Source organism: Mixophyes fleayi, chromosome 3 (assembly GCF_038048845.1).
Source record: "Mixophyes fleayi isolate aMixFle1 chromosome 3, aMixFle1.hap1, whole genome shotgun sequence".
Taxonomy (NCBI): Eukaryota; Metazoa; Chordata; class Amphibia; order Anura; family Limnodynastidae; genus Mixophyes; species Mixophyes fleayi.
In genome coordinates, this window is record NC_134404.1 from 8,378,553 (window position 1) to 8,404,094 (window position 25,542).

Here is a 25,542-nt window from a genome sequence, read left to right on the forward strand (position 1 = left end):
ATGTCCCCAAGGGCCAATTCACGAGACTACGTCGCAATTGCTCCAAACCTGAGCAGTATACATCACAAGCCGATATACTCAAAGATCGATTTCTGGAAAGAAATTATCAACAAGACTAAAGCGTTTGATGAGATTAAACTCACCGATAGGGAACAGCTCCTTGTTAAAAAGGACAAACAGTCAGAATCCTCATGTATTCTATTCATCTCGAAGTTTAGCCGCAACTCCCGTAAAGTCGAGCACATCATCAAGAAACATTGGAACATTCTGCTAGGGGACGCCAAACTAAGAGACATCCTCCCAGCGAAACCCAGATTCATATATACCAGAGCAGACAACCTGAGGAAGCAACTGGTAGACAGTACCATCCCACCAAAGGTCGCCCCTGTGAAAGGCACATGGCTTAAGGAAACAGATAAAGGCTTCTTTTACTGCAACCGATGCTCAGCATGCAAGGTTAACCGCATCACTAGTACCAAACCCATCACCTGATTTGTTTCAAAAAATTCTGGAGAAGAATTCACTATTTAAAGCAGACTTACCTGTGACACCACAGGGGTTATTTACCTCCTACAATGCCCCTGTGGTTTACAATATATTGGGAGAACCATAAGAAAGCTTAGTGTCAGAATCTCTGAACATCAGAGGAACATCAAAAAAGGTTTTGAAAAACATAGCGTTTCTGCACACTTCGTGACACATCACACACAAGACCCCTTCCTGCTCCACTTCATGGCTATTAAGAAAGTTGAAAAGCCATGGAGAGGTGGCGATTTCATTAAGCTAATCTCTCAGAAAGAATCCAAATGGATTTTCAAAATGAGGATTTAACACCTGATGGTCTCAATATAGATTTTGAACTGGGACAGTTTCTTTAATTATCACATTCTTACCATCAAGCCACATATTGCTTTATATGTATTTACTTTCCCTGCATAGACTGTATTTGGGTTGCTTATGATTGGCCAACCTGGATGCCCATCATCTTATTCACCATCCGATAGGATTCCACAAATCCCAGCTCCTAATATACATACTACAGCGTGATTGGCTCTCCAGAGCTGTCCTTCACTGCTGGCACCAATGATTGGCCAACCTGGATGCCCATCATCTTATTCACCATCCGATAGGATTCCACAAATCCCAGCTCCTAATATACATACTACAGTGTGATTGGCTCTCCAGAGCTGTCCTTCACTGCTGGCACCAATGATTGGCCAACCTGGATGCCCATCATCTTATTCACCATCCGATAGGATTCCAGAAATTCCAGCTCCTAATATACAAACTACAGCGTGATTGGCTCTCCAGAGCTGTCCTTCACTGCTAGCACCAATAGGAGGCTGGAATTTTCTCCTCCAATGGCGGAGGACCATGGGTTAAAGGCGCCTACTTAAACCCCACAATTATCCAAAAGATTCAGCTATCCTTGAAAAAGCCTTATCAGTGAGACGCGTCAGATTACGCCTTACTACCCTCCTACACTGAGTCTTATCGTTACTACCATCTACCTCCAATATCAGGAATTGATTTCCTTCACAGCCGCACGCGCATGCGCTACATGGATACAGTCGTGGCCGCGACTTATCCGCACTCTCCACATCAAAGCCGACAACTCCACTATACGTGACAGGACTCCACAGCTCACTGAAAGTGGGATACATCCTACTCGTTCAGGGTAAGTGCCGCCTTATATACGCACCCACGACATCTGTTATCCAGTTCAGCACGATTGTTACATCGTGTTGGGACGCTTCTTACCAGTGATTGAGCCTGCCGAAGTATTGTTTATTACAGTGGGATTCATGCATCAAATCAAGTTAGTGCCGCCATTTACACTTACCCACGGCATCAACTATCGTATTTAGTACTATCTGTACATCTTGTCTATGGACACATGGTACCAGTTATTTGTTTACAAGCATTGGGTTTACCAAAGTATTTACACACTCTGATTTTGATTCCATTCTATTGATGGATCCATGGACTAATCTTATTTAGCATTGTTTGGATTCCATATTGGTATATTGCCACGTTATTTGGTGTTGCCTTTCAGAGACCCATTTGTACTGGACATTGATATAACTTCAGACTCCGGAGGTGTCACAACTTGAGTATTTGCTTACTGGTTTTGACACTACTAACCAAAGAGGCGCGGAGTCTAACGTGTTCCAGGTATTCACCAGGAACCCCCGCAAGGGAGTATGGTCTTAGCTGCAGGAGACACGCAGGTCGCGGTTCTCAGAGGGAGCAACCAGTGAAGCGGTGAGATGAAAACGGTGTCAGGCAGGTTGGGTCAGAAACGAGAGAATCAGGATATGCAACAGGGAAGATCCAAGCCAAGGTCAGAAGTAGCCGGGTTTGGTACACAGGAATATCAGCAGTAGAATGGTCAGCAAGCCGGGTTTGGTACACAGGAAAATCAGCAGTAGAATGGTCAGCAAGCCGGGTAATACACAGAGAGCAAGGAGGACACAGGAACGCTGGAGCTAGGTGGGAACTATTACTCTGGCACTCTCCTAGTGCCAGAGTGATTCTTAAATAGCGCCTCAATTAGCGGCGGTGGTGACGCTGAACACCACCGCCGGATTTACTAGAGAGCGTTCCGTTGCCTAGGAACGTGGCCGCCAACCCGGAAGTGTACTCGGTTGCCTAGCAACCGAGCGCTCAGAGGTGGTAGTAGGCGTCCGTCCCTGTGCGACGGACACAGCACAGGGACGGCGCCTGACAGGAGGTTGATTTCTCCAGGTAAATCAGATACTGATATCTTACTTCTATGCCCCTTATACTATATTGACTGCCTATTTGTTTAAGACGGGCCTTGTTTAATTTATTATTGGCACCCATCGCTATTGGACAATACATGGTTCATACGTACCTTGGTTATATTGCCTTTGATTTGTTTGATTTTTTCGCTAAATCATATTGTTTGTCCACCAACATTTTACTCCTTTGTTTCCGTGCCTGCACTTTCAATACACAGGCTATTGCACATAATCCTGTCCTTTCTGTGTTTTTTTTTTCTTTTTTCTATTTTTGCGCCTAGGGGCTATCTACTCCTTTACTTATGTCCTGATTGAAGGGTTGAAACTTCCCTTTGGCTATCACCCCTGCAGGCAGCATACTCACCCAAATACACCTAGGGAGCGCCCACCCACCCATCTTTGTTTACCACATCCAAAGTCCATGCTTGAAAAATCTCTTCTTTTCTTCGGCCAGGGGGGTCCCATATTTGTACATCCCTAATCTGTGTGCTTGATTGAAGAAAAACAAAAAAAACTGGAGCCGCCGCAACCACCTCCTACCTATTAGGAGGTACGCTACGCAATGAACGTAAGTTCATTGCGCAAGGTCTATGTACTGTATTAGGTCATTTTCCCACGCTAGTGGGGAAATAACCTAATACTGTAAATAGAGCTTAGGCAATGGTAGTTCATTGCGTAAGCTCTAACTGTATTAGGTAATTTTCCCACTAGCGTGGGAAAATGACCTAATACAGTACATAGACCTTGCGCAATGAACTCGTTCATTGCGTAGCAGACCTCCTACGGTGTTTGCGGCGGCTCCAATTTTTTGGGGTTTTCTTCAATCAAGCACACAGAAACGGGATGTACAAATATGAGTTACCACTGGCCGAAGAAAAGAAGACTACTATCAACAAGGGGCCCCTCCTGGGCGAAGCAAAGAAGAGATTTTTCAAGCATGAACTTTGGATGGTATAAATACTTTGGGACTGGGGCAAGCCAGGGCATTTGGATTTACAAATTGTTTTGGGACTTTTTCAAGCATGGACTTTGGATGATATAAATACTTTGGGATTGGGGCAAGCCGGACATTTGGAATTTGGAATTACAAATTGTTTTGGGACATTTGTGACAGAAAGAAGACTTCATTGGTGAGTATTAGGGGATTTATTATTTTTAATAAAACTATATGGTGTAAATGAGGGTGCTTACTGTTTTTATTGTGGGTTTTTTATTTTTATCAAATGTGTGTGGTGTTTAGAGGGTGTTGTGGTTTTTTAAAAATTTTTTTTGTGGAACTACAGGTCCCAGCCAGCCATGGATGTCAGGGCATGTTGGCACTTGTGGTTCTCCAAGTGCCAACATGCCCTGGCTGCCGTGGGTATGCTGGTGCTTGTAGTTATACAAGCAGCAGCATGGCCACACTATTTTGGGCAACCTGGCTGGCTGTAACCTACTACCCACAGCCCAGGGGTAGTAGGAAGAGCCCTAGTGCTATCAGCACTGGGCTGGGTGTCTGTAGGGGGACGCCCGCTCGTTTTTTTTGGCGGACCCCACTCCATAGTGAATCCAACCCAGCGCTGAACAGTCTAGGGTTGGTTAGTCATTATGGCAGGGGGACCCCTGCTGCGTGTCCCCTCTGCTATAGTGCCGCCAACCCTGACTGGTTTGCCTAGTGCTGGTTAAGTGAAAATCGGGGGGGAAAATCCGGCAGCTGTATGACAGGCAGTGTAACAGTGATGTGTATACAACACGCTGCTACAACACAGGAGAGTTAGCTAAACACGGGATTGTTTACATCGCAGCAAATCGCCAGAGATGACTAGCGCTTTTGAAGATCAGGGTCAAATTTGCAGTTTGATACATTTCTGGGTTTTTTTGCTAAAATCGCGGGTTATCACCGATTTTAACACGCTGTCAAAATCGGACCTTGATACATTTACCCCCTGATGTGTGAGGGAACACAATTGAGGAAAATTGGACATTTCAGTGTTGATAGACCCCTCATGAAAATGCACACTCAGATGTCTAAAGCCAAAGATTTTAAACCCTTTTCCACATAGCCCTCACACCCCACCTTTGGAGTTTAGCTGTCAAAGAACAGATCAATCTCCTAAATGTTATAGGGCTTTACAAAGGGAGCTAAGGATGTCGTGAGATTGGAATGTTCACAAGACCTAATTTCCCACCTTTGCTTGTTGTGCTTGACTAGATGGTTTACAACTTTGGAGCTTCAAACTCCTCCAAGATCCTCTTTCTCCCTGCTATGCCTATTTCAACTGATTAATGACACTTGCATAAGTTCAAACTCATCTAGTAATGCACATGTTGAGATTACATTACAAGGTTACATAAAAAATTCCTATTGTCATATATAAATTCAACAAAAAATAACAATCAGTCAATAGATATGCTACATAATCATCACATCCCCCATAAAGCTAGGACACAAAGAACTTTGACCTGACACTGTCTCTCCTGCACATTTACCACTTCTGCCCCTAGGCAAGAGAGGTTATTTACATTTTCATGTTCTGCTGAATGGTGAAGTTATATTGCTGCAAAATTAAACTCCATCTTAAAAGCTTACCATTATCACCAGAAACTCTGCTTAGCCAGCATCGAGGACTATGGTCTAAAATAATGGTGAAATCCTGTCCATGCAGGCTGTAGCTTTTGCGCTGCCCATACGATGGCTAGTCATTCTCGTTCAATGGTAGCATACCCCACCACCCGGGGGAGTAGCTTTCTAGTTAGGAATATAATAGGGTGCTCCTCCCCCTGTACTGTCACCTGGCTAAGGACACATAACCCTTCAGACCCGCTGATCTGACGGGCTCCCCGCTGTCTTTTACCTGTGTCTTAGCGGCTGTGCTCTCCCGGATGCACGCCATAGCTTCCTGCACTGGGCGCCATCTTGCCGGATTTCCGTGCATGTGCGAAACGGCACTTTCATTCGTTCATTACATTCACAGAATCAGCCGGCCGAATCGCCTATTTAAACAGCCTCCATCTCTGGTAAGATGCCAGATTTTCTAGTCTCTTCCCTAGAACAGACCTCCGGTTTTCTGGTTGCTGTGATTTCCCTTGCTGTCCAGTTTTTCCAATGCGCCCCAGGACTTCTATAGCTTCTACAGCTGCAAATCATTGCATCCTTCTGTTCCTGTTACTAGGGGCTTCCCAGCACCCCAGGACTCATACATATATTACAGCTGCAGATCATCGCATCCTAAAGTCCTGCTATTAGGGTCTACCAAGCACCCCTGGACTTCTATGCCTTCTACAGCTGCAGATCATCGCTTCCTTGTGTTCTGCTATTAGGGGCTGCCAGCACCGCAGGACTCCTACATGTATTACAACTGCAGATCATTGCATCCTTGTGTCTTGCCACTAGGGGCTGCCAAGCACCCCAGGACTTCTATACCTTGTACAGCTGGAGATCATCGCATCCTCGTGATCCTGTTTTCCGTTTTTTTTTGTTCTGCCTACCTGCTCGTCTCCTCCATTGCTCCTGTTGGTTCTTCTTACAATCTCGCTCGTCACCTCTTGAGAGGACTGCGACCTGCAGTTTAAGAGCTGATTAGTCCAAACCTCCTTGTAGGGGTCCCTGGCGAAAATCTCCCTTTCTGCTAGACTCTGATCTATTAGTTCATCTATCCTAGGCATAGGATAAGTATCAAACACTGTGGTGTCATTCAACCTCCTATAGTCTACACAGAACTGGGTGCCCCCACATTTCTTTGGGACCAATACCACTAGGGCAGCACAAGAACTGTGAGACTTTTGAATTACTCCAAGCTGCAACATCTCATCTATTTCCATTTTCATTGCTTCTAGCACTTCTAGAGAAGTATGAGATTCTGGCTTTCTTATAGGGAGTCTTGTTGCCTGTGTTTACATGATGTGTGACTAAGTGTGTTTTTCTAGTTTTCCCTGTAAAATGGGACTGATAGGGCCATAGCAGGTCAGCTAGCTGCTCCAGCTGAGAGTCAGACAGCTCTTCACTGCAGTGGGCGTCTTCTAGGGACCCTGTCTCTTTAGCAGCAGTTGCTAAATCTACCGAGGGGTCAGACTCCTGATCTCTCTCATTCAGGCTACATTCAGCTAATACACAAGCTTACCTTATCATCATCATCATCATCATCATCATCATCATTTATTTATATAGCGCCACTAATTCCGCAGCGCTGTACAGAGAACTCATTCACATCAGTCCCTGCTCCATTGGAGCTTACAGTCTAAATTCCCTAATATAGACACACACTCACACACAGACAGACAGAGACTAGGGTCAATTTTGATAGCAGCCAATTAACCTACCAGTATGTTTTTGCAGTGTGGGAGGAAACCGGAGCACTCGGAGGAAACCCACGCAAACACAGGGAGAACATACAAACTCCACACAGATAAGGCCATGGTCGGGAATCAAACTCATGACCCCAGTGCTGCGAGGCAGAAGTGCTAACCACTAGGCCATACCTTATCTCGGTACAGGGTGTCTGTAAAGATAGGTCAGATTGCAAAGCAACACAATTTACCATATTGTCATCAGACACCACGATAAATGCAGGAGCTGGAAGAAGGGGGGTTAAGGAGACTGATTCAGGGTCAGTGTTACCATCTAGCATCCCCCTTCCCTCCCCCTAGGGGATTAATTCTGAGGACTTGGCCTGCACTGCTTGCTGGCATGTGAACACTGACACTTCAGACAGTTTACACATTTCAGGTACACTCATCTACATTTTCCTGTCAGATCCTTGCGACACAGTTCATGTACAATGGAACCTACATTTTCCCTGTCACATCCTGGTACCTGGGTGCAAACAGGTGTACTCTCAGCAGATTCTAACACAGCTGCAGGAACATTGTCATCTGTCCCTACCTCATGGGGAGAGGTCAGTGGAAAAAAAAGGTGTAGATTCTACCACAGCATCATGTGTGACATTTACACCATTATACATCTTACTACTAATAGGGGTTTGCAAATTATCCCCAGTTACATCTGGATCTTCGCATAAATCCACATAATTGCAAGAGTTAACAATGGCACCTTTCTGCTTCTCACCCTCACTTATTTCTATCACATTACAGTATGCAAAATGATCATAGAGCATTTCAGATTCTTTACACAGAGTGACATTTTTCTCTTCGTACAAAAGGTCATTTTCTCAACAAATTCTATCTTCCTACGTTCAAGACGGTACTGACTGACCCTCCCCATTACTGTCGATAAACTGGGATCGGTGTTTTGTTCTGTTTGAAAGTGTCACTCCTGAACTTGTCAGTGTTGCCCACAGCATGAGGCCGTTCATTCAAATCACTGCCTGAATCTGCAGCTTCTACAGTGAGGAAGGGGTGTGGAAAGGGATCAACTTCTAGTGTACTTCCTTCCACACTTTCAGAGGTTAATGCACAGCTCATCTGTGCTGCTCCCTGGGTCACTACTGCTAAAACAGTGGATACATTTTCACACTTTGGGTCACTTTCAGAACTGGGCACAAGTAAATCGATCTGGCTTCCTAAAATATTAGCAGACATTGTATCACATTTAGGCACAATCTCACACACTTTGCCATGATCAAATTCACAACCTAGGGGATTTAAAATGTTAGTCTTTCCAACAAGAGCATCATCATCAAACACATTGGTACATAATCGCTCCCTCTGCATCACAGGTACCTGCAAATCTGCATGAGTATTCTCAGCAGTACAAGAAATTTCATTATATATTTTTACACTCAGCAGAGTTCACCTGGGAAAGATTAAGGTTAGTTTGCATCCATGCATCAGAAATGACATCACTTTCATTTATATAAGCAGCATTCATCCTTCCAAAATCAGTCCCCAACAATACCATGGCATTCAGATTATCTAGTACCCCAATGTCTCATATTCCTCTGCCAGTTCCCCAATCTAGGTACACTCTGGCTAGGGGTACTGCAGAATGTAGCCCCCCCCCTTCTCGCACAGCAATAGTCTTCCCGGGAATAATGTTCTCTGGGCTCCATAGAGTTGGATGTACAAGAGTCGGGTCTGCGCCAGAGTCTAACTACCCAAGTGCGACTTGGTGTCCTACCTTAACCGCTTGCAGATTGTCTCTGGGGCATTTTTTGGGTCCTCTGCACACAAGGCAGCGCGCACTGGCATTCCTACCGGGCCCCCCACAGGTGAAGCAAATATTTTCTTCCTTTTAGGGAAATTGACACTGATGTGCCCCATTTCATCACATGTAAAACACCTGCGGCCAGTTGCCAAAACAGGTTTTCCCCCTTCCCTCTCAAAAGGTGCAGCAACGGATGGTTTGGTTAGTGGGGAACTCAGGGGTGATCCTCCAGGTTGCCTCTCTTTCCCCAACTTTTCTTCATTACAGGAGCCCTGGTAATTGTGTACTTGTCGGCCAGGCTAGCAACCGCTTGCGCTGTCTTAGGGTCACGATCCACAACCCATTCCCTCATGTCAGCTGGGCACAGTGTGAGGAACTGCTTCTGGAGAATAAGATCCTTTAGCTTATCATAGCCCAGTACCTGCAATCCCTCAATCCATTGATGCATCATGGAAGATAATTGCGCTATCAGTCCGGCATAGGTATCAGACGGACTGCGCCTTGAGTATTGGAACTTCCGCCTGTAAGCCTCAAGAATTATGTTGAAACTAAGCAATAAGGCTTTCTTAATTGCGACATAATTGCCATCCAGTTCCCGGGGAAGGTCATATTTGAGTACTTTAGTTCAACCCCATCATTCCCTATATGATACTTTATAGTTGGCTATTAGTGCATCCAGTTAACAATTTTACTTCACATTGTTTTTATAGAGGATATTCCAGCATATCTCGCTGGTTTTTAAAATCACCAATAAAAGTTACATTTTAATTAGGTTCTATAACACTCTTTATAGATTTGTAGTGAGAGCTTCAGTGCACCTTATTATCTCTTCTCTGCTTTTTGTTTCTGCTTGATTCTATCCAAGCTGACTGATGGTCAGGTGACCTTGTAAAGTTAATTAGGCTTCACCATTAGTTAATAACACCAGCAAGACTATAGATAGTATTGAATTAATCACATTGAAAAACACATTTTTATTAAGCCTAGATACAGAAATTGTGCACAGGCAGCACAGGATGCAAATAACGCAATGCCACGGAGCATAGGAGGAGAGATAAGACAGTGCTGGAGGACAGGGGAGGGTAGACAATATAATGATGGTGTCTCCCCATTACCTCTTTCCTCATGCACAAATGCCATAAAGTTAAAATTGGAGAGGAGAAGATTTTTAGCCTATAAATTTATACACTACATCAGTAAAACCTAAGAAAAAAGGATAATTCTATCATTCTTATACGTCACAGTAGGGGGTTCTTTTTTTTCTTATAATACACATTAAAATATGATTCGCACATTGAAACATATGAGTAAAATGACACTAAGAAAGAGGAGACTGACAATGACTCTGATGTTCATACAAATATTCGTTTGTCCAAAAACTTTCCTTAGTGTGCAGGAGCTCGGAAAGGTGAACAGTTAGAAAATGATATCACAGGGAAATCTGAGATGGGGAAGGACATAGGAATACTAAGGGACAGAAACGTTTAAGTCCTAAGAGGCATAAAGAGGAAAAAATTCAAGTTATACAAATATATTATTACCATTGTATAAGTCACTAGTTAGACCACATCTTACATATGGTGAACAGTTTTGGGTACCTCACTGCAAGATAAACACAGGAGGTTTAGAGTTCAGAGGAAGGAAACCTGATTAATACAGATGGAATAGTAATATGGATAAATATATTTGTATAATAAACTTTTCTTACCAAGGACCACACAGAGGACAAAGGACCATCACTTGTAAATGGAAAACAAATGTCACCATGAGCATAGGAAGGAGTCCTTTACTTAAGTTATTGATTTGCTTATCACAAATCAAAAATCAAATTGAGAAAACATTTGGATGCCTTTCTTACAAGAAATGGTATCTGTAGCTATAACTAGCAGACAACATTATGAGAGTGATTTATTCAGTAAATTGTTATGATTAAAATTTTTGGGGCCATAAAGGGACAGACCACCCCCTTCCGGATAAATTGGCAACTGTCCCATTAGAACAATTGTTTGTCCTACCTCTGTATTGATGCAATTAGAACTTATGAAAGGTTGAACTAGATGGACTTGTGTCTAGATGATCATGTCTTTGTGTTCCTCTGCTACAGTACTCAGTGGCGGAGCAGTGACAGGACATGAGAGGGGAAGCATTTCTGTATAACAGAAGAAGACTCCCCTTTCTTTTCTAGAAATAGGTGGATTAAATTATGTAATAATATATACAATTTTAAAAAGCACAGAAATAATATTACATGGATATTTTATTTATTTCTAGATTCCGAAGTCTCAGTGTTCAGAAAACTGTATCCCAGGGACCAGAAAAGTCCCGAGTTCTTCTATACATTCCTGCTGTTATAACTGTGTCCAGTGTTCAGAAGGTGAAATATCCAATGTGACTGGTATGATATATAAATACATATGTTTTATCTTGTTAAATGATACATGTCTGTCACTCACCAGACTGTGAGTGCTTCTTCCCGTGTGTTTAGGAACCGTGGTCGTCCACCATCCTGAGGGTCTGCGCATGTGCAGCCCTTTCAAACCTTCAGCTCATGTTCCTTTTAGTTATTTGGCTGATCAGGCAACACTCCCTATTTAAAGCACCTGCTGTCCATACCTCGTTGCCTGATCTTGGAGTCTCATTCCCCATGAGCCTCTGAAGGTGTTCCTGTGTTTCCTCGTGTATTCAGCTCCGCTGATTCCTGTGGTTTCCAGCCCACTTCTACTCCCTGTGGTTTCCAGACCACTTCAACTCTCCTGTGTTTCATCGTGACTGTATTAGCTGATTCCTATCCGCTGCCTCCATGCACTACAGTTATCAACTCACTTCAACACTCCTGTGTTTCATCGTGACTGTATTAGTTGATTCCTATCCGCTGCCTCCGTGCACTACAGCTATCAGCTCACTTCAACTCTCCTGTGTTTCATCGTGACTGTATTAGCTGATTCCTATCCGCTGCCTCCGTGCACTACAGTTATCAACTCACTTCAACACTCCTGTGTTTCATCGTGACTGTATTAGCTGATTTCTATCCGCTGCCTCCGTGCACTACAGCTATCAGCTCACTTCAACTCTCCTGTGTTTCATCGTGACTGTATTAGCTGATTCCTATCCGCTGCCTCCGTGCACTACAGTTATCAACTCACTTCAACACTCCTGTGTTTCATCGTGACTGTATTAGCTGATTTCTACCCACTGCCTCCGGGCACTACAGCTATCAGCTCACTTCAACTCTCCTGTGTTTCATCGAGACTGCACCAGCTGATTCCTATCCGCTGTCTCCGTGCTCAACAGTTCCAGGTCATCTCAACTCTCCCGTGTTTCATCGAGACTGCACCTGCTGATTCCTATCCGCTGCCTCCGTGTACCTGCAGTGTCCTGCTGGCCGCTACCCTTCAGTTCTATTCGTGTCTGCAGCCAGCTGATCCGCTCTCCGTGCTTCTACAGTGTTCCTGCCTGTGTCAACTCGCCTGTCTGCATCGGATCAACGCCTCGCTGCTTTTATCTCGTCTAGACCATCTCTACACGTCAGCGTTCTCCAGGTGTCCAGTCCTATATACTACTGCTTCCTGAGTATTTGTTCCCATCACCGCTGGTCTACCTACCTGTGCGGTGCACCTACTTGACTACCACTTCTACCCTCCTGGGACTTCGCATCCTGCCGGCCTCCAGCCGTTCAGGTATCTCTGCACTCCTATCTGACAGCCTGCTCCTGAACCACGGTATGCATACTTCTCATTGACTGTGCTGGTGTATTGCATATCTTGCTGGACTGAGTTGTTCTCCCCTGGAGTTTACTATCCGCTGAGACTATTGCCATCATTTGACTGTGTTACCTTTTGCCCGGATAGTTCCTGTGACTTTGTATTATTGTGCAGTGCTGTTCAGTCATTACTATATTGTGCATATCATCGTGGGATCAAGTTCAGTGTGCCCGTGTATACTCTGTATTGCAGTTCTCTCCCCGTGCTCCTCCTCACATATATATTCAGTGGTACAACTTGCTAGAGGCAGACCACTGATCCCTGTTTCCAGAGTCACCTGTTTCTAGTATCCTTTCACATAGCAGTGGTACAACTTGCTAACGCAGACCACTGACTTCCCGGATACCTCCACCTGGATTCCATTCCTTCACATAGACAGCGGTACAACTTGCTAAACGCAGACCGCTGACTCTCATCACCTCCTCGTTGCTGCTGGACATTCCTCCTCACTATAGCAGTGGTACAACTTGCTACCGCAGACCACTGACTACCCTCACGTTTCCTTTGTCCATTCAGTTCCTCGTGTACTACTACCTGTATATTACCAGTGCTGCTAGTCATAGACTTTCCTCGAGCATTCTCTACCATCTGCTGTCTCCTGTTCCGTGATCACCCCGCTACCAGAGTACCATATTACCATCTATACTACTCTGGTAAGTCCGTCACCTGGTGAACCCTGGGTAAAGACTCCTAGTGCCCGTGACAGTAAGATCAGGCCATGACATACCCAGATTTGGAACCTACAGCTAAAGAGATGCTGCGGCATCTGGTTACCCGTATTGAGCAACAGGAAGTTCGCCAACGGCATTTGCTGCGGTGTTACCAGGCGTTAGATTCCCACAGAACGTCTGTCCAAAATATCACAGCTACTGTTGATGCTCCTGTGCCTTCCTCCGTTTCCCCAGTGCCATCCCAGGTGTCTATGGCTTCTACGCTTCACCTGCCTACTCCGTCAAAGTATGATGGAGACCCCAAAACATGTAGGGGTTTTCTTACTCAATGCTCTGTTCATTTTGAGCTCCAACCTCAAAATTTTTCTACCCATCGTTCCAGAGTGGCCTATCTTATTTCATTGTTTTCTGGACAAGCTCTCGCATGGGCTTCCCCCCTGTGGGAAAGAAATGACCCATTATTACAGGATAGTGCCAAATTTATTTCCACGTTCCGAAGTGTATTCGATGAACCAGGTCGTGTTATCTCCGCTGCATCCAGCATCCTCCGTCTACGTCAGGGTTCTCATACAGTAAGCCAGTACGTTATTCAATTTAGGATTCTAGCCTCTGAACTTCAGTGGAACACTGAAGCGTTAATTGCCGCCTTCTGGCAGGGCTCTCCGATAAAATTAAAAACGCACTGACCTCACAAGAAGTACCCTCCTCTTTGGATGATTTGATTTTCCTTTGCCTTCGTGTGGACATGAGGTTTCGTGAGAATGATTCTGAAAAAGTAACTTCTTTCAAAGCGCCTCTTCGCTCGGTACCTCAATTTCACCCAGCTTCATCTCCGGTGATACCCATGGAGATAGGTTGCTCCAAATTAACTTCAGAGGAGAGGGACCGAAGAGTAAAAAATAGACTTTGTATCTATTGTGCTGATTCCACGCATATGCTCAATTCATGTCCCAGGAAATGCCGGGCTCTAACCAATACTGGGGAGATAAGGTTAGGGTTCCTGGAGTCCTCTCCATGTTCTACGAAATTAAAAGTCTGCGCTTTTGATATTACGATTTCCTTTGCTACCAAATCCTTTGAGTCCCAAGCACTGATTGATTCTGGAGCAGCAGGAAATTTCATTTCTAAATCCCTAGTGAATCAATGGTCCCTACCAGTGATTACTTTGAAAACACAGATTACTGTGACTGCTATAGATGGATCACGTCTCATCAATGGTCTCATCACCCAGAGTACGTCTCCAGTAACGCTTCAGATTGGTGTGCTACACCACGAAGAGATTTCGTTTTTAATTCTTCCTGTTACTACAAGTTCGATTGTATTAGGCCTTCCATGGCTTCAATGTCACTCTCCCCAGATTGATTGGCACACTTCTCAAGTTACGTCTTGGGGAGCTGAATGTCATCATCGTTGTCTCTCTCAAGTTGTTCCATGTAAAATACAGCAGTCGTCTATTCCACCAGGTCCTCCTCCACAGGATCCTTCATCTACGGATCTGTGCGATAAGGTTCAGTATGAACGCCTTCCTCCTCATCGGGCGTTCGTGACGTCCTCGGACATTGAAGATGGATCTCAGGAGTCATCTTCAAAAAGTCAACTGCTTGTGGTTTACGGTCACCATCCGCCTTTTCCGGAATTTCCTGCCCTCCCTCCCACCCAAGTTCCTGCTGTAGAGACTGTTTGTCAGACCTTCAAAAATATTTGGTCTCAGGTCAAAACCTGTTTAAAGAAGACATCTGCCAAATATAAGTCTTTTGCAGATAAGAAGAGGCGGGCTATTCCACCACTGAAAATTGGAGACCGTGTCTGGTTATCTACCAAATATATCCGTTTGAAGGTCCCATCTATGAAATTCGCTCCCCGTTTTATTGGTCCATATAGGATCATTCAAGTGATAAATCCAGTTTGTTTCAAACTTCTACTTCCTAAGAATCTTCGCATTTCCAACGCCTTCCATGTGTCCTTGCTCAAACCTCTCATCATCAACCGTTTCTCGGCCCCTCCTTCAGCACCTCAGCCAGTTCAAGTTCATCAGGAGGAAGATTTCGAGATTACTCATATATTGGACGCAAAAATTTCGCGAGGAGTTCTTCGTTTCCTCGTTCATTGGAAGGGCTTTGGTCCTGAGGAGCGTTCATGGATCAAAGCTGAAGATCTCAACGCTCCAGCTCTTCTTAAGAAGGTTTATTCCAAAAATCCGGACAAGCCCGGTTCCAGGTGTTCTGTGCCCACCTTTAAAAGGGGGGGTACTGTCACTCACCAGACTGTGAGAGCTTCTTCCCGTGTGTTTAGGAACCGTGGCCGTCCACCATCCTGAGGGTCTGCGCATGTGCAGCCCTTTCAAACCTTCAGCTCATGTTCCTTTTAGTTAATTGGCTGATCAGGCAACACTCCCTATTTAAAGCACCTGCTGTCCATACCTCGTTGCCTGATCTTGGAGTCTCATTCCCCATGAGCCTCTGAAGGTGTTCCTGTGTTTCCTCATGTATTCAGCTCCGCTGATTCCTGTGGTTTCCAGCCCACTTCTACTCCCTGTGGTTTCCAGACCACTTCAACTCTCCTGTGTTTCATCGTGACTGTATTAGCTGATTCCTATCCGCTGCCTCCGTGCACTACAGTTATCAACTCACTTCAACACTCCTGTGTTTCATCGTGACTGTATTAGCTGATTCCTATCCGCTGCCTCCGTGCACTACAGCTATCAGCTCACTTCAACTCTCCTGTGTTTCATCGTGACTGTATTAGCTGATTCCTATCCGCTGCCTCCGTTCACTACAGTTATCAACTCACTTCAACTCTCCTGTGTTTCATCGTGACTGTATTAGCTGATTTCTATCCGCTGCCTCCGTGCACTACAGCTATCAGCTCACTTCAACTCTCCTGTGTTTCATCGTGACTGTATTAGCTGATTCCTATCCGCTGCCTCCGTGCACTACAGTTATCAACTCACTTCAACACTCCTGTGTTTCATCGTGACTGTATTAGCTGATTCCTACCCGCTGCCTCCGGGCACTACAGCTATCAGCTCACTTCAACTCTCCTGTGTTTCATCGAGACTGCACCAGCTGATTCCTTACCGCTGTCTCCGTGCTCAACAGTTCCAGCTCATCTCAACTCTCCCGTGTTTCATCGAGACTGCACCTGCTGATTCCTATCCGCTGCCTCCGTGTACCTGCAGTGTCCTGCTGGCCGCTACCCTTCAGTTCTATTCGTGTCTGCAGCCAGCTGATCCGCTCTCCGTGCTTCTACAGTGTTCCTGCCTGTGTCAACTCGCCTGTCTGCATCGGATCAACGCCTCGCTGCTTTCATCTCGTCTAGACCATCTCTACACATCCGCGTTCTCCAGGTGTCCAGTCCTATATACTACTGCTTCCTGAGTATTTGTTCCCATCTCCGCTGGTCTACCTACCTGTGCGCTGCACCTACTTGACTACCGCTTCTACCCTCCTGGACTTCGCATCCTGCCGGCCTCCAGCCGTTCAGGTATCTCTGCACTCCTGTCTGACAGCCTGCTCCTGAACCACGGTATGCATACTTCTCATTGACTGTGCTGGTGTATTGCATATCTTGCTGGACTGAGTTGTTCTCCCCTGGAGTTTACTATCCGCTGAGACTATTGCCATCATTTGACTGTGTTACCTTTTGCCCGGATAGTTCCTGTGACTTTGTATTATTGTGCAGTGCTGTTCAGTCATTACTATATTGTGCATATCATCGTAGGATCAAGTTCAGTGTGCCCGTGTATACTCTGTATTGCAGTTCTCTCCCCGTGCTCCTCCTCACATACATATTCAGTGGTACAACTTGCTAGAGGCAGACCACTGATCCCTGTTTCCAGAGTCACCTGTTTCTAGTATCCTTTCACATAGCAGTGGTACAACTTGCTAACGCAGACCACTGACTTCCCGGATACCTCCACCTGGATTCCATTCCTTCACATAGACAGCGGTACAACTTGCTAAACGCAGACCGCTGACTCTCATCACCTCCTCGTTGCTGCTGGACATACCTCCTCACTATAGCAGTGGTACAACTTGCTACCGCAGACCACTGACTACCTTCACGTGTCCTTTGTCCATTCAGTTCCTCGTGTACTACTACCTGTATATTACCAGTGCTGCTAGTCATAGACTTTCCTCGAGCATTCTCTACCATCTGCTGTCTCCTGTTCCGTGATCACCCCGCTACCAGAGTACCATATTACCATCTATACTACTCTGGTAAGTCCGTCACCTGGTGATCCCTGGGTAAAGACTCCTAGTGCCCGTGACAATCTCTCTTACTTTCAACTGTAGCGAATATCCAATGAAAATAAATATTTGTTTAAAATAACTATACAAGATGCATGTCCCGCCTTTATGTTCTACTAAATAATTCTGTCCAGACAACTCTCAATTGCTGAGTAATCGTCGGTTCTTTATACATGTATAGAACAAGGTCAAGGTCTTACATATATATATATAGTGCCCTTTCTGGAAGCAAGGACTGGGAACTGGTAGCTGCCGGTAGCATCAGGTGGAGGTGGGAGATGCTATGGTGAAGACGTGGATTTTGTGAGAATGCTTGAAAAAGTTGGAAGAGGGTCTGGTCAGGTGGGATAGGGACTTCCATAAGAGGGGAGAATGATATGAGAAATGTTTGTGTGAGTGAGAGGTGTAATCAGAAAGGTGAGGAGACACCAGTTTTCTAATAAAACTATACAGGTCTGATTCATTAGGGCATATATCTGTCATTTTTGCACTCCAAATCACTCTGCACATGCTCATTACCGGCAGTTACGGGAATCAAAACAGCTCTTTTCTGTGCTCTAACACACAGAAAAAGAAAGGGGACATACTACTGCCTAACACACGGAAAAAGAAAGGGGACATACTACTGCCTACAATAAGGAGAGTGATCTGGGTGGGGAAGGGGTATGTTTGTCCATAGGCAGTGTACAGTTTGGGGATGCCAAACTCAAGCGAATGCAGCCACAGTTGTAGCAAGCTCTATGGCCGTGGAAGTAACCTTCAAATCCTGGCTCTAGGGCTAATGGAAGTTAGCCGACAGGTCAGCAAGCATTACAGCCGGCCAACCTGCTGTCTCTTTAAAGTGTTTAACAATAAATTTAAAAAGAAAAATTGCATGGGGTCTCCCTTCCTATTGATATCAACCCTAGTGCTGCCAGGCCAGGCTAATTCTGGTTGCAGCGAAATGGGGGGGATGCATGGGGTTCCTCCGATTTTACTACAACCCGTAGTAGGCCATCCAGCCGGGGTGGGTGGCACTATAGCAAGGGGACAAGCAGCAGGTGAAAAAATTGTGCAGGCCTTGTGTGGCTGGATCACTTATAAATAACTTATCATATGAATTTATTTAAAGGAAATAGTGCAGGGCGCTTAATTATATCATTGCAATGTACTGATTTTGTTGTATCGTGTGGCATTTTGTATAGCGGTATATTTCTGATGCAATAGGCATTTGTTTTAGGAATCTGTTGTATAGCTTCGAGAGGAAGTCCTCATTAAAGGCTAATTAAGTTTATTCATGTAAGTAACCAACATGTCCTTTTTAGTCTAAATGCACCACAGGAGGTCGTTACTGGTGTTCCTGAGTGGCCTTTTTATCAAGAGTGTTAGAACCTGTCTGAACATTGTAAACAGCACGTGATGTAGAATATCACCGATAAGTGTACATTTTGGGAAAACATATTGCATCCTGATACTAAAAATAACTCACAGTTCTTGGGGCCAACATTGAGTTCAGAAAGCTGGCTTACCCCCTGCTAGGCTGTGTCCAAAACTGTATTAAACAGCACGGGTTTGTACTAAAATGTATCATTATTGTTCCATCTGACTTTCTGATAACTATTACCTTCAACCACTGTGAACTGTCCTTATCAGGACACTGTAGCTAATAAACATCACTTGCTTCAAGATTCTGCTTTGACAACTTCTTCCCTACTGTATTTCCTGTGACCTACAGATTAGACCCAAATCTAATTTGTTTCTGGCTGTTCTGAGGTTTTAACCCAGCTTTCCAGTACCACCGCTCTGCCCGCTACCCAGCAGCTCTGGTCAGTGTGATAGACCAGGGGGATCCACCCACAGCAACCCTGATCTATAGGAAGAGGTCAGGGGTACCAGCCCAGGTGCACCAGCAAGGGGGTACAAGCAGTGACAGTTACCCAGAAGAAAGGCAAATCTAGATGCCAAGTCCAGTGGTGGTAGCAGTTTAAGCCCCTCCTACTGCGATTATAGGGCGCAATTAGGATAAGAAAAAGAGAACGGTGGCAAAGTAAGTCCAGCTGGTTCCCAGCAACAATAGACAGGGTGGCATAGGTGGTCCATCCTGTCACACCCTCCTTCTCGGAAAAACTATCCCAGCGTTAAAAGCTCTAGGAATCTTCCTACAGCACTTGGGCAGGACAAGGAGCCAAATTTTGGGGACATGGCGGTCCATCCTGTCACAGATTTCTGGTGGCAAGCAGTGGGATAATGCTAGGCGTCTTTTCGTGAACCAGTCAGGAGAGCCGTGTTATTCAGGAGAGGGATAACTGCAGCCAGGAGAACGCACAGGATGTCTGATTACACCAACATGCCTGCCGGTGCGCACCAGAGGTGAAACAATGAGTGCTGGACAGGAAGCCAGGCACCCTGTAAGCAACCGCCCAGTTGGAGTATCAGTATGTAACAGTGAGGCAGAAGTGCTAGTTTAACAGCCAACACCAAAGAACTGTACAATCAGGGGGACACCCCTCTTCTATTCACTCCCAAAAGCAAGTATCCAACCAATTGGGTATGTTCGCCAGTCACCACCCTGTCCTGTTATTGGGAGATATCAGAGACCACTGAAATCCAGGCTGGAGAAGAAGTGCTACAGCTGCGGGAAAATCAGTCACCTAAGGATGGACTGTCCCACAGCCCCACCACTCCAGACTTATGCCCCTTATAACGAGTCCTGGGGCCTGGCTTACTTGCTTAACTGGTGAACGTGACCCATTAGAGATTGTTTCCACACCTGCCAGCACAACAGAATGTGGCATGTCCGAAGGTGACTTGGAGGAAAGAGTCACCTGTGTGTCCTAAAGACCTCCCAAAAACATGTGGAGGAACCTGCAGTCGGTCCAAGTGGGACCCTTTAAGGGAGTAGAACTGAGAGACTCAGGGGCATCCATAACTGTAGTGAGCCTCCATCTTATTGATCCTGCTGCAGTGTTGCAGGGTCGCCCTGCCAAAGCTACTGTGGCAGTTGAACTGGAGAAGGAACTTCCTGTTGCAAGGGTGTATCTGGACTGGGGAGAAGGCCAGGAGTTGCAAGATGTTCTCATTATGGATGGCCTCCCAACTGATGTGATAGATGTTGGGGGTGGAATTGGGACTGCATTCTCAACTTCATTACCCGGAGCCAAGCTGCCCGACTACAGTCTTAAGGATCTACACCTGCACTACCCAGCCCCGAGGAAAAGACCACACCTGCTAGACAACAGCCATCACCAGCAACCACAACTTCAATCAGCCCAGAGGAATAGACTCCATCTGTTTATTCTTCAGGAAACAGCCAGCTCTTTCCCTCTGGAAAGACTATGTTTCCTAGAAAGACAGAGGATGTTATCTCCTGCCAACCTGATCTTGTGGGGGTGCCTAGTGATGCTCCTGTCCCTAGCAGTATGCCAGCTCCGGCATGTTAGTATAGCTGACCACAGTGATCTCCCTTTGACTGACCCCACATTGACTGACCCTAGTAACACCAACTTAGACCCCCCTGAAGCGTGTCCTGACATAGACATAGTGAGGGCCACAGAAAAAAGTTCAGGGAAGCTCAGCTCTCACTGGAATTCATGAGGAGCTAGGCTGGTGGGGGCCTTCCAGCGATGGATATGGGGAGTGTAACCTGGCATAAAGGGTTGTTGTACAGTATAGCTAAGATGGTAGATGGGAATAGACCAGTCTGGGAACAAGATCAACTGGTGGTACCACGGGGTTTTCACGTGCAACTGATGTCAGTTGCCCCCAAAATCCCAGGGAAGAGACAAAACTCTGAAGCGCCTGACACAGAACTTTTTTCTGGCCTGGAATGTTGCATGATGTCCAGGGCTACTATAAGTCCTGCGATGTGTGTCAGCATCTTGGGTGCCCCAGTGCTCTTGCTCCCCTCTGGTCCTTGCCAGTAGTTGGGGAATCTTTTCAGTGAGTGGTTGTGGACATAGTAGGTCCCCTGCCTGTGCCCAATAGGGAAGAAGTACATCCTCATGTCGGACTATACTACTCGTATCCAGAGGCTGTAACTCTGTCTTCCATAACTGTGGAAGAGGAAGTGGATGCTAGGAGTATTTAGCAGAGTAAGGTTCACTAGTGAGATCCTAACCGATCATGGGACACAGTTTATGAATGAACTGGTCCAGTGTCTCTGCATAACATGCAGAGGGCAGCAACTCCGTACTGCCCCTTACCATCTCCAGACTAACGGACTGTGCAAGCAATTCAATGGCACTCTGAAGCACAAGCTATGGGCATTTGTAACTTTGGAGGGGCGGGGACTGAGAGTGCTACCTGCCGCACCTCCTGTTTGCTTATCAGGAGGTTTCCACAGGAGTCTACCGGTTTCTCCCTCTTTGAACTACTATATGGTCGCAGAGTCCGTGGACCTCTTGACCTGTTTCGGGAGTCTTGGGAAGGGGAGCTACCCACCCAGGATCTCTCTGTGGTGGAGTATGTGTTGAAGATCAGAGATCGATTAGAGGATCTCATGCGACTCACACAGGGTAGATTAGCGGAAGCACAGGCAAAAGAGAAGACTTGGTATGATCAGGGCATGAGTGCCAGAGTATTTGCGGTAGAGCAGAAGGTCCTTGTTCTGATTCCCATGCGCCAAAACAAGCTCCATGCTGCTGGGCTGGGCCGTACGGGGTGTCAAACCGCCTGAGTGACATCACATACGTGGTGTCATTTCATAGTGACAGTAAGCGGCAGGTGGACCTACCAGGTGAATATGTTGAAGGCAAATCATGAGGGTGTGGAGTCGTTAGCAAAGGTTTGCTGCTTACCGTGCTGTGGCCCTTTGCGACACAGTTCAGTGGGAAGCCTGGTTAGACTTCCTTGGTGATGCACCATGTGGACACTGGTGAGCATAGGCCAGTCCTTCGTTGTATTGGTTCCCAAGAAGGACAAGACAACGTGGTTTTGCGTAGACTATCGCTGGTTGCACTAGGTGACCATGTCTGATCCCTATCCCCTGCCACGAATTGATGCTCTGTTAGACGAGTTAGCTGGAGCAAAGTATATTTCCACTTTTGACATGAGCAAGGGGTATTGGCAAATACCACTGACCCGACGCTCAGGAACGGAATTCATCACTACATTTGGCCTGTTCAAGTTTAGGTCCATGCCATTTGGGATGAAGAACGCGCCAGCCACCTTCCAGCGTGTGGTTGATTACCTGCTGGAAGGGTGTAAACGCTTTGCTCAGGCTTACTTGGATGACATTGCAATTTTCAGTAAATTCTGGGATGATCATCTGAAACATGTAGGGCAAGTGCTGGAGAAAATTCTGTGGGCAGGTCTGACCATCTAAGCAGACAAGTGTTAAATGGGGATGTCAGAGGTGCAGTGCCTGGGTCATCGTGTGGGGGGAGGTAGGGTTAAGCCAGAACCAGCTAAGGTAGAGTAAATCCGAGACTGGCCCCTGCCTATGACCCAAAGACAAGTACTGGCCTTCTTAGGGACAGCATGGTACTACAGGAGTTTCGTCCCAGACTTTAGTACTGTAGCGAAGCCCCTGACAGATCTCATTAAGGAAAAACTCCCCAAAGTAGTTGACTGGACACCAGCTTGTGAGCTGGCATTTCAGTCGTTAAAGGAAACCCTGGTTTGCACTCCTGGAATGTTGGCGCCTAATTATGACAAGGACTTTATTGTGCAGACTGATGCGTCACAGTATGGACTGGGAGCAGTACTTAGCCAGGTGGGGCAAGATGGGGCTTGACCTATTTGAGCAGAAAACTGCTGAACCAGGATGTGGGGTATGCCACAATTGAAAAGGAGTGTTTGGCCATTGTTTGGGCAGTGAATAACTTCAGCCTTATTTCTATGGATGACATTTTACTGTGGTGACTGATCATAATGCTTTAAAGTGGTTACAACACACCACAGGGGAGACTGGCAGACTACTGAGATGGAGCCTTGCGCTTCAAATTTAGAACTTTAAAATAATTCACAATGAAGGAATAACTCACAGCAATGCGAATGGAATGTCTCGGCATAAGGAGCCGGATCCCCCTTGCCACCACCGATAACCACAATAGACTGCGGGACCAGGAGCCAAATCGTGGGGACATGGCTTGCTGGTGGCCCGCAAAGAATAGGGGGGAGGAGTGTGGCTCGATCACTTATAAATAACTTACCACATAAATTTATGTAAAGGAAATAGCTCAGGGCACTTATTTATATCATTGCAATGTACTGATTTTGTTGTATAATGTGGCACTTTGTCTAGAAAATGCATTCATTTCTGAGGTATATGTCTGAGGCAATAAGCATTTGTTTTAGGAGTCTATTGTGTATCTTCGAGAGGAAGTCCTCATTAAGGCTATTTAAGTCTATTCATGTGAGTAACCAACATGTCCTTTTTAGTCTAAACGCACCACATGAGTTCATTACTGGTGTTCCTGAGTGACCTATTGTCCAGAGTGTTAGAACCTGTCTGAACATTGTAAATTTTGTTACGTATAAATTGCATTTAAATCCACGTTTGGGGAAACATATTGCTTCCTGATACTAAAAATAACAGACTTCTTGGGGCCAGCTAAGGTGCACTAGCAAGGGGGTACACTAGCAACAGTTACTCAGAAGGAACGCTGTTCTGGATGCCGTTCAGAAGTCCATTGGTGGCAGCAGCTAAAGCATCTTCTACTGCGGTTAGAGGACACAATTGGGATAAAGGAAAGGGAACGGTGGCAAAGTAAGTCCAGCCAGTTCCCATCAACAACACACAGGGTGGCAAAAGTGGTCCATTCTGTCACATCCTGTCTCTAGTAAAAACTATCACTGAGCTGAAAGCTCTAGGAATCTTCCTACACCCCTGGGGCGGTGACTGAATGGTGATAAAATATGTGTACTGTGTGTCCAAGTCCAAAATTCCATTTCAGTTTGTGGAACTGCAGGTCCCAGCCAGCCCAGGCTGCCATTAACAGTCTGGGAATGCAGGTGCTTGTAGAACTACAAGCACCAGCATACCCATGACAGCCAGTGCATGCTGGCACTTGGTCAACCACAATCACATAGTTTAATATTGTAAGTTAATATATGTACATGTTAGTAATCTCAGTAACCTACAGCTGTTCTGTGTGTTGTTTTCTTCTTCCAGACAGTGAAAACTGCCTAAAATGTGGAGACCATGAATGGCCCAATGAGAAGAAGGATCAGTGTGTTCCAAAAGTGCTGGAATTTCTCTCCTACACAAATGACACAATAGTTGTCTTTATTTTATTAGCATCTATTGTGTTTTGTTTTTTAACTTTTCTGATACTTATAACTTTTATTTTGCACCAAGACACACCTATTGTGAAAGCCAATAACAAGAACCTGAGCTTCCTCCTCCTGGTATCCATCATGCTGAGCTTCCTCTCTGTGTTCTTGTTCCTTGGACGTCCTGTGGATGTCTCCTGCATGCTGCGTCAGGTTTCTTTTGGAGTCCTCTTCACAGTAGCCATCTCTTGTGTCTTGGGCAAAACTATCATGGTTTACATTGCTTTTAAAGCCACCAAACCCGGCAGTTCATGGAAACGCTGGGTCAGCACCAAACTGTCTAACTGTGTAGTGTTGTTGTGTTCATCAGTACAAGTGTTAATCTGTATGAGTTGGTTGAATATCTCTCCACCCTTCCAGGAGATGGACACTTATTCTTATCAGGGAAAGATCATTGTACAGTGTAATGAAGGTTCAGTTGTTGGGTTCTACTCTGTTCTGGGTTATATGGGAGTCCTCTCAACTAGTAGTTTTATTACGGCTTTTTTGGCCAGGACCTTACCTGATAGTTTCAATGAGGCCAAATACATCACCTTCAGCATGTTGGTCTTCTGCAGTGTCTGGATTACAATGATCCCGGCTTATCTGAGCACCAAAGGGAAATACATGGTGGCTGTGGAGATCTTTGCAATACTAACTTCAAGTGCTGGACTTCTAGGCTGTATATTTTTCCCCAAATGTTACATTATCTTATGGAGACCAGAACTAAACACAAAAAAACATCTTCTTGAGAAATAAAATAATTTTCTCTGTTAAAAA

At 45.5% G+C, this 25,542-nt stretch overlaps 1 protein-coding gene across 1 annotated transcript; it reads left to right on the plus strand.

Moving 5' to 3' along the window:
- Nucleotides 1–25,521, plus strand: LOC142142550 (vomeronasal type-2 receptor 26-like). Its single transcript, XM_075200429.1, has 3 exons — nt 1–456; nt 11,119–11,242; nt 24,623–25,521. Exons 1-3 carry the CDS (start codon nt 1–3, stop codon nt 25,519–25,521), a joined length of 1,479 nt encoding a protein of 492 aa, XP_075056530.1.
- The last annotated feature ends 21 nt before the right edge of the window (nt 25,522–25,542 follow it).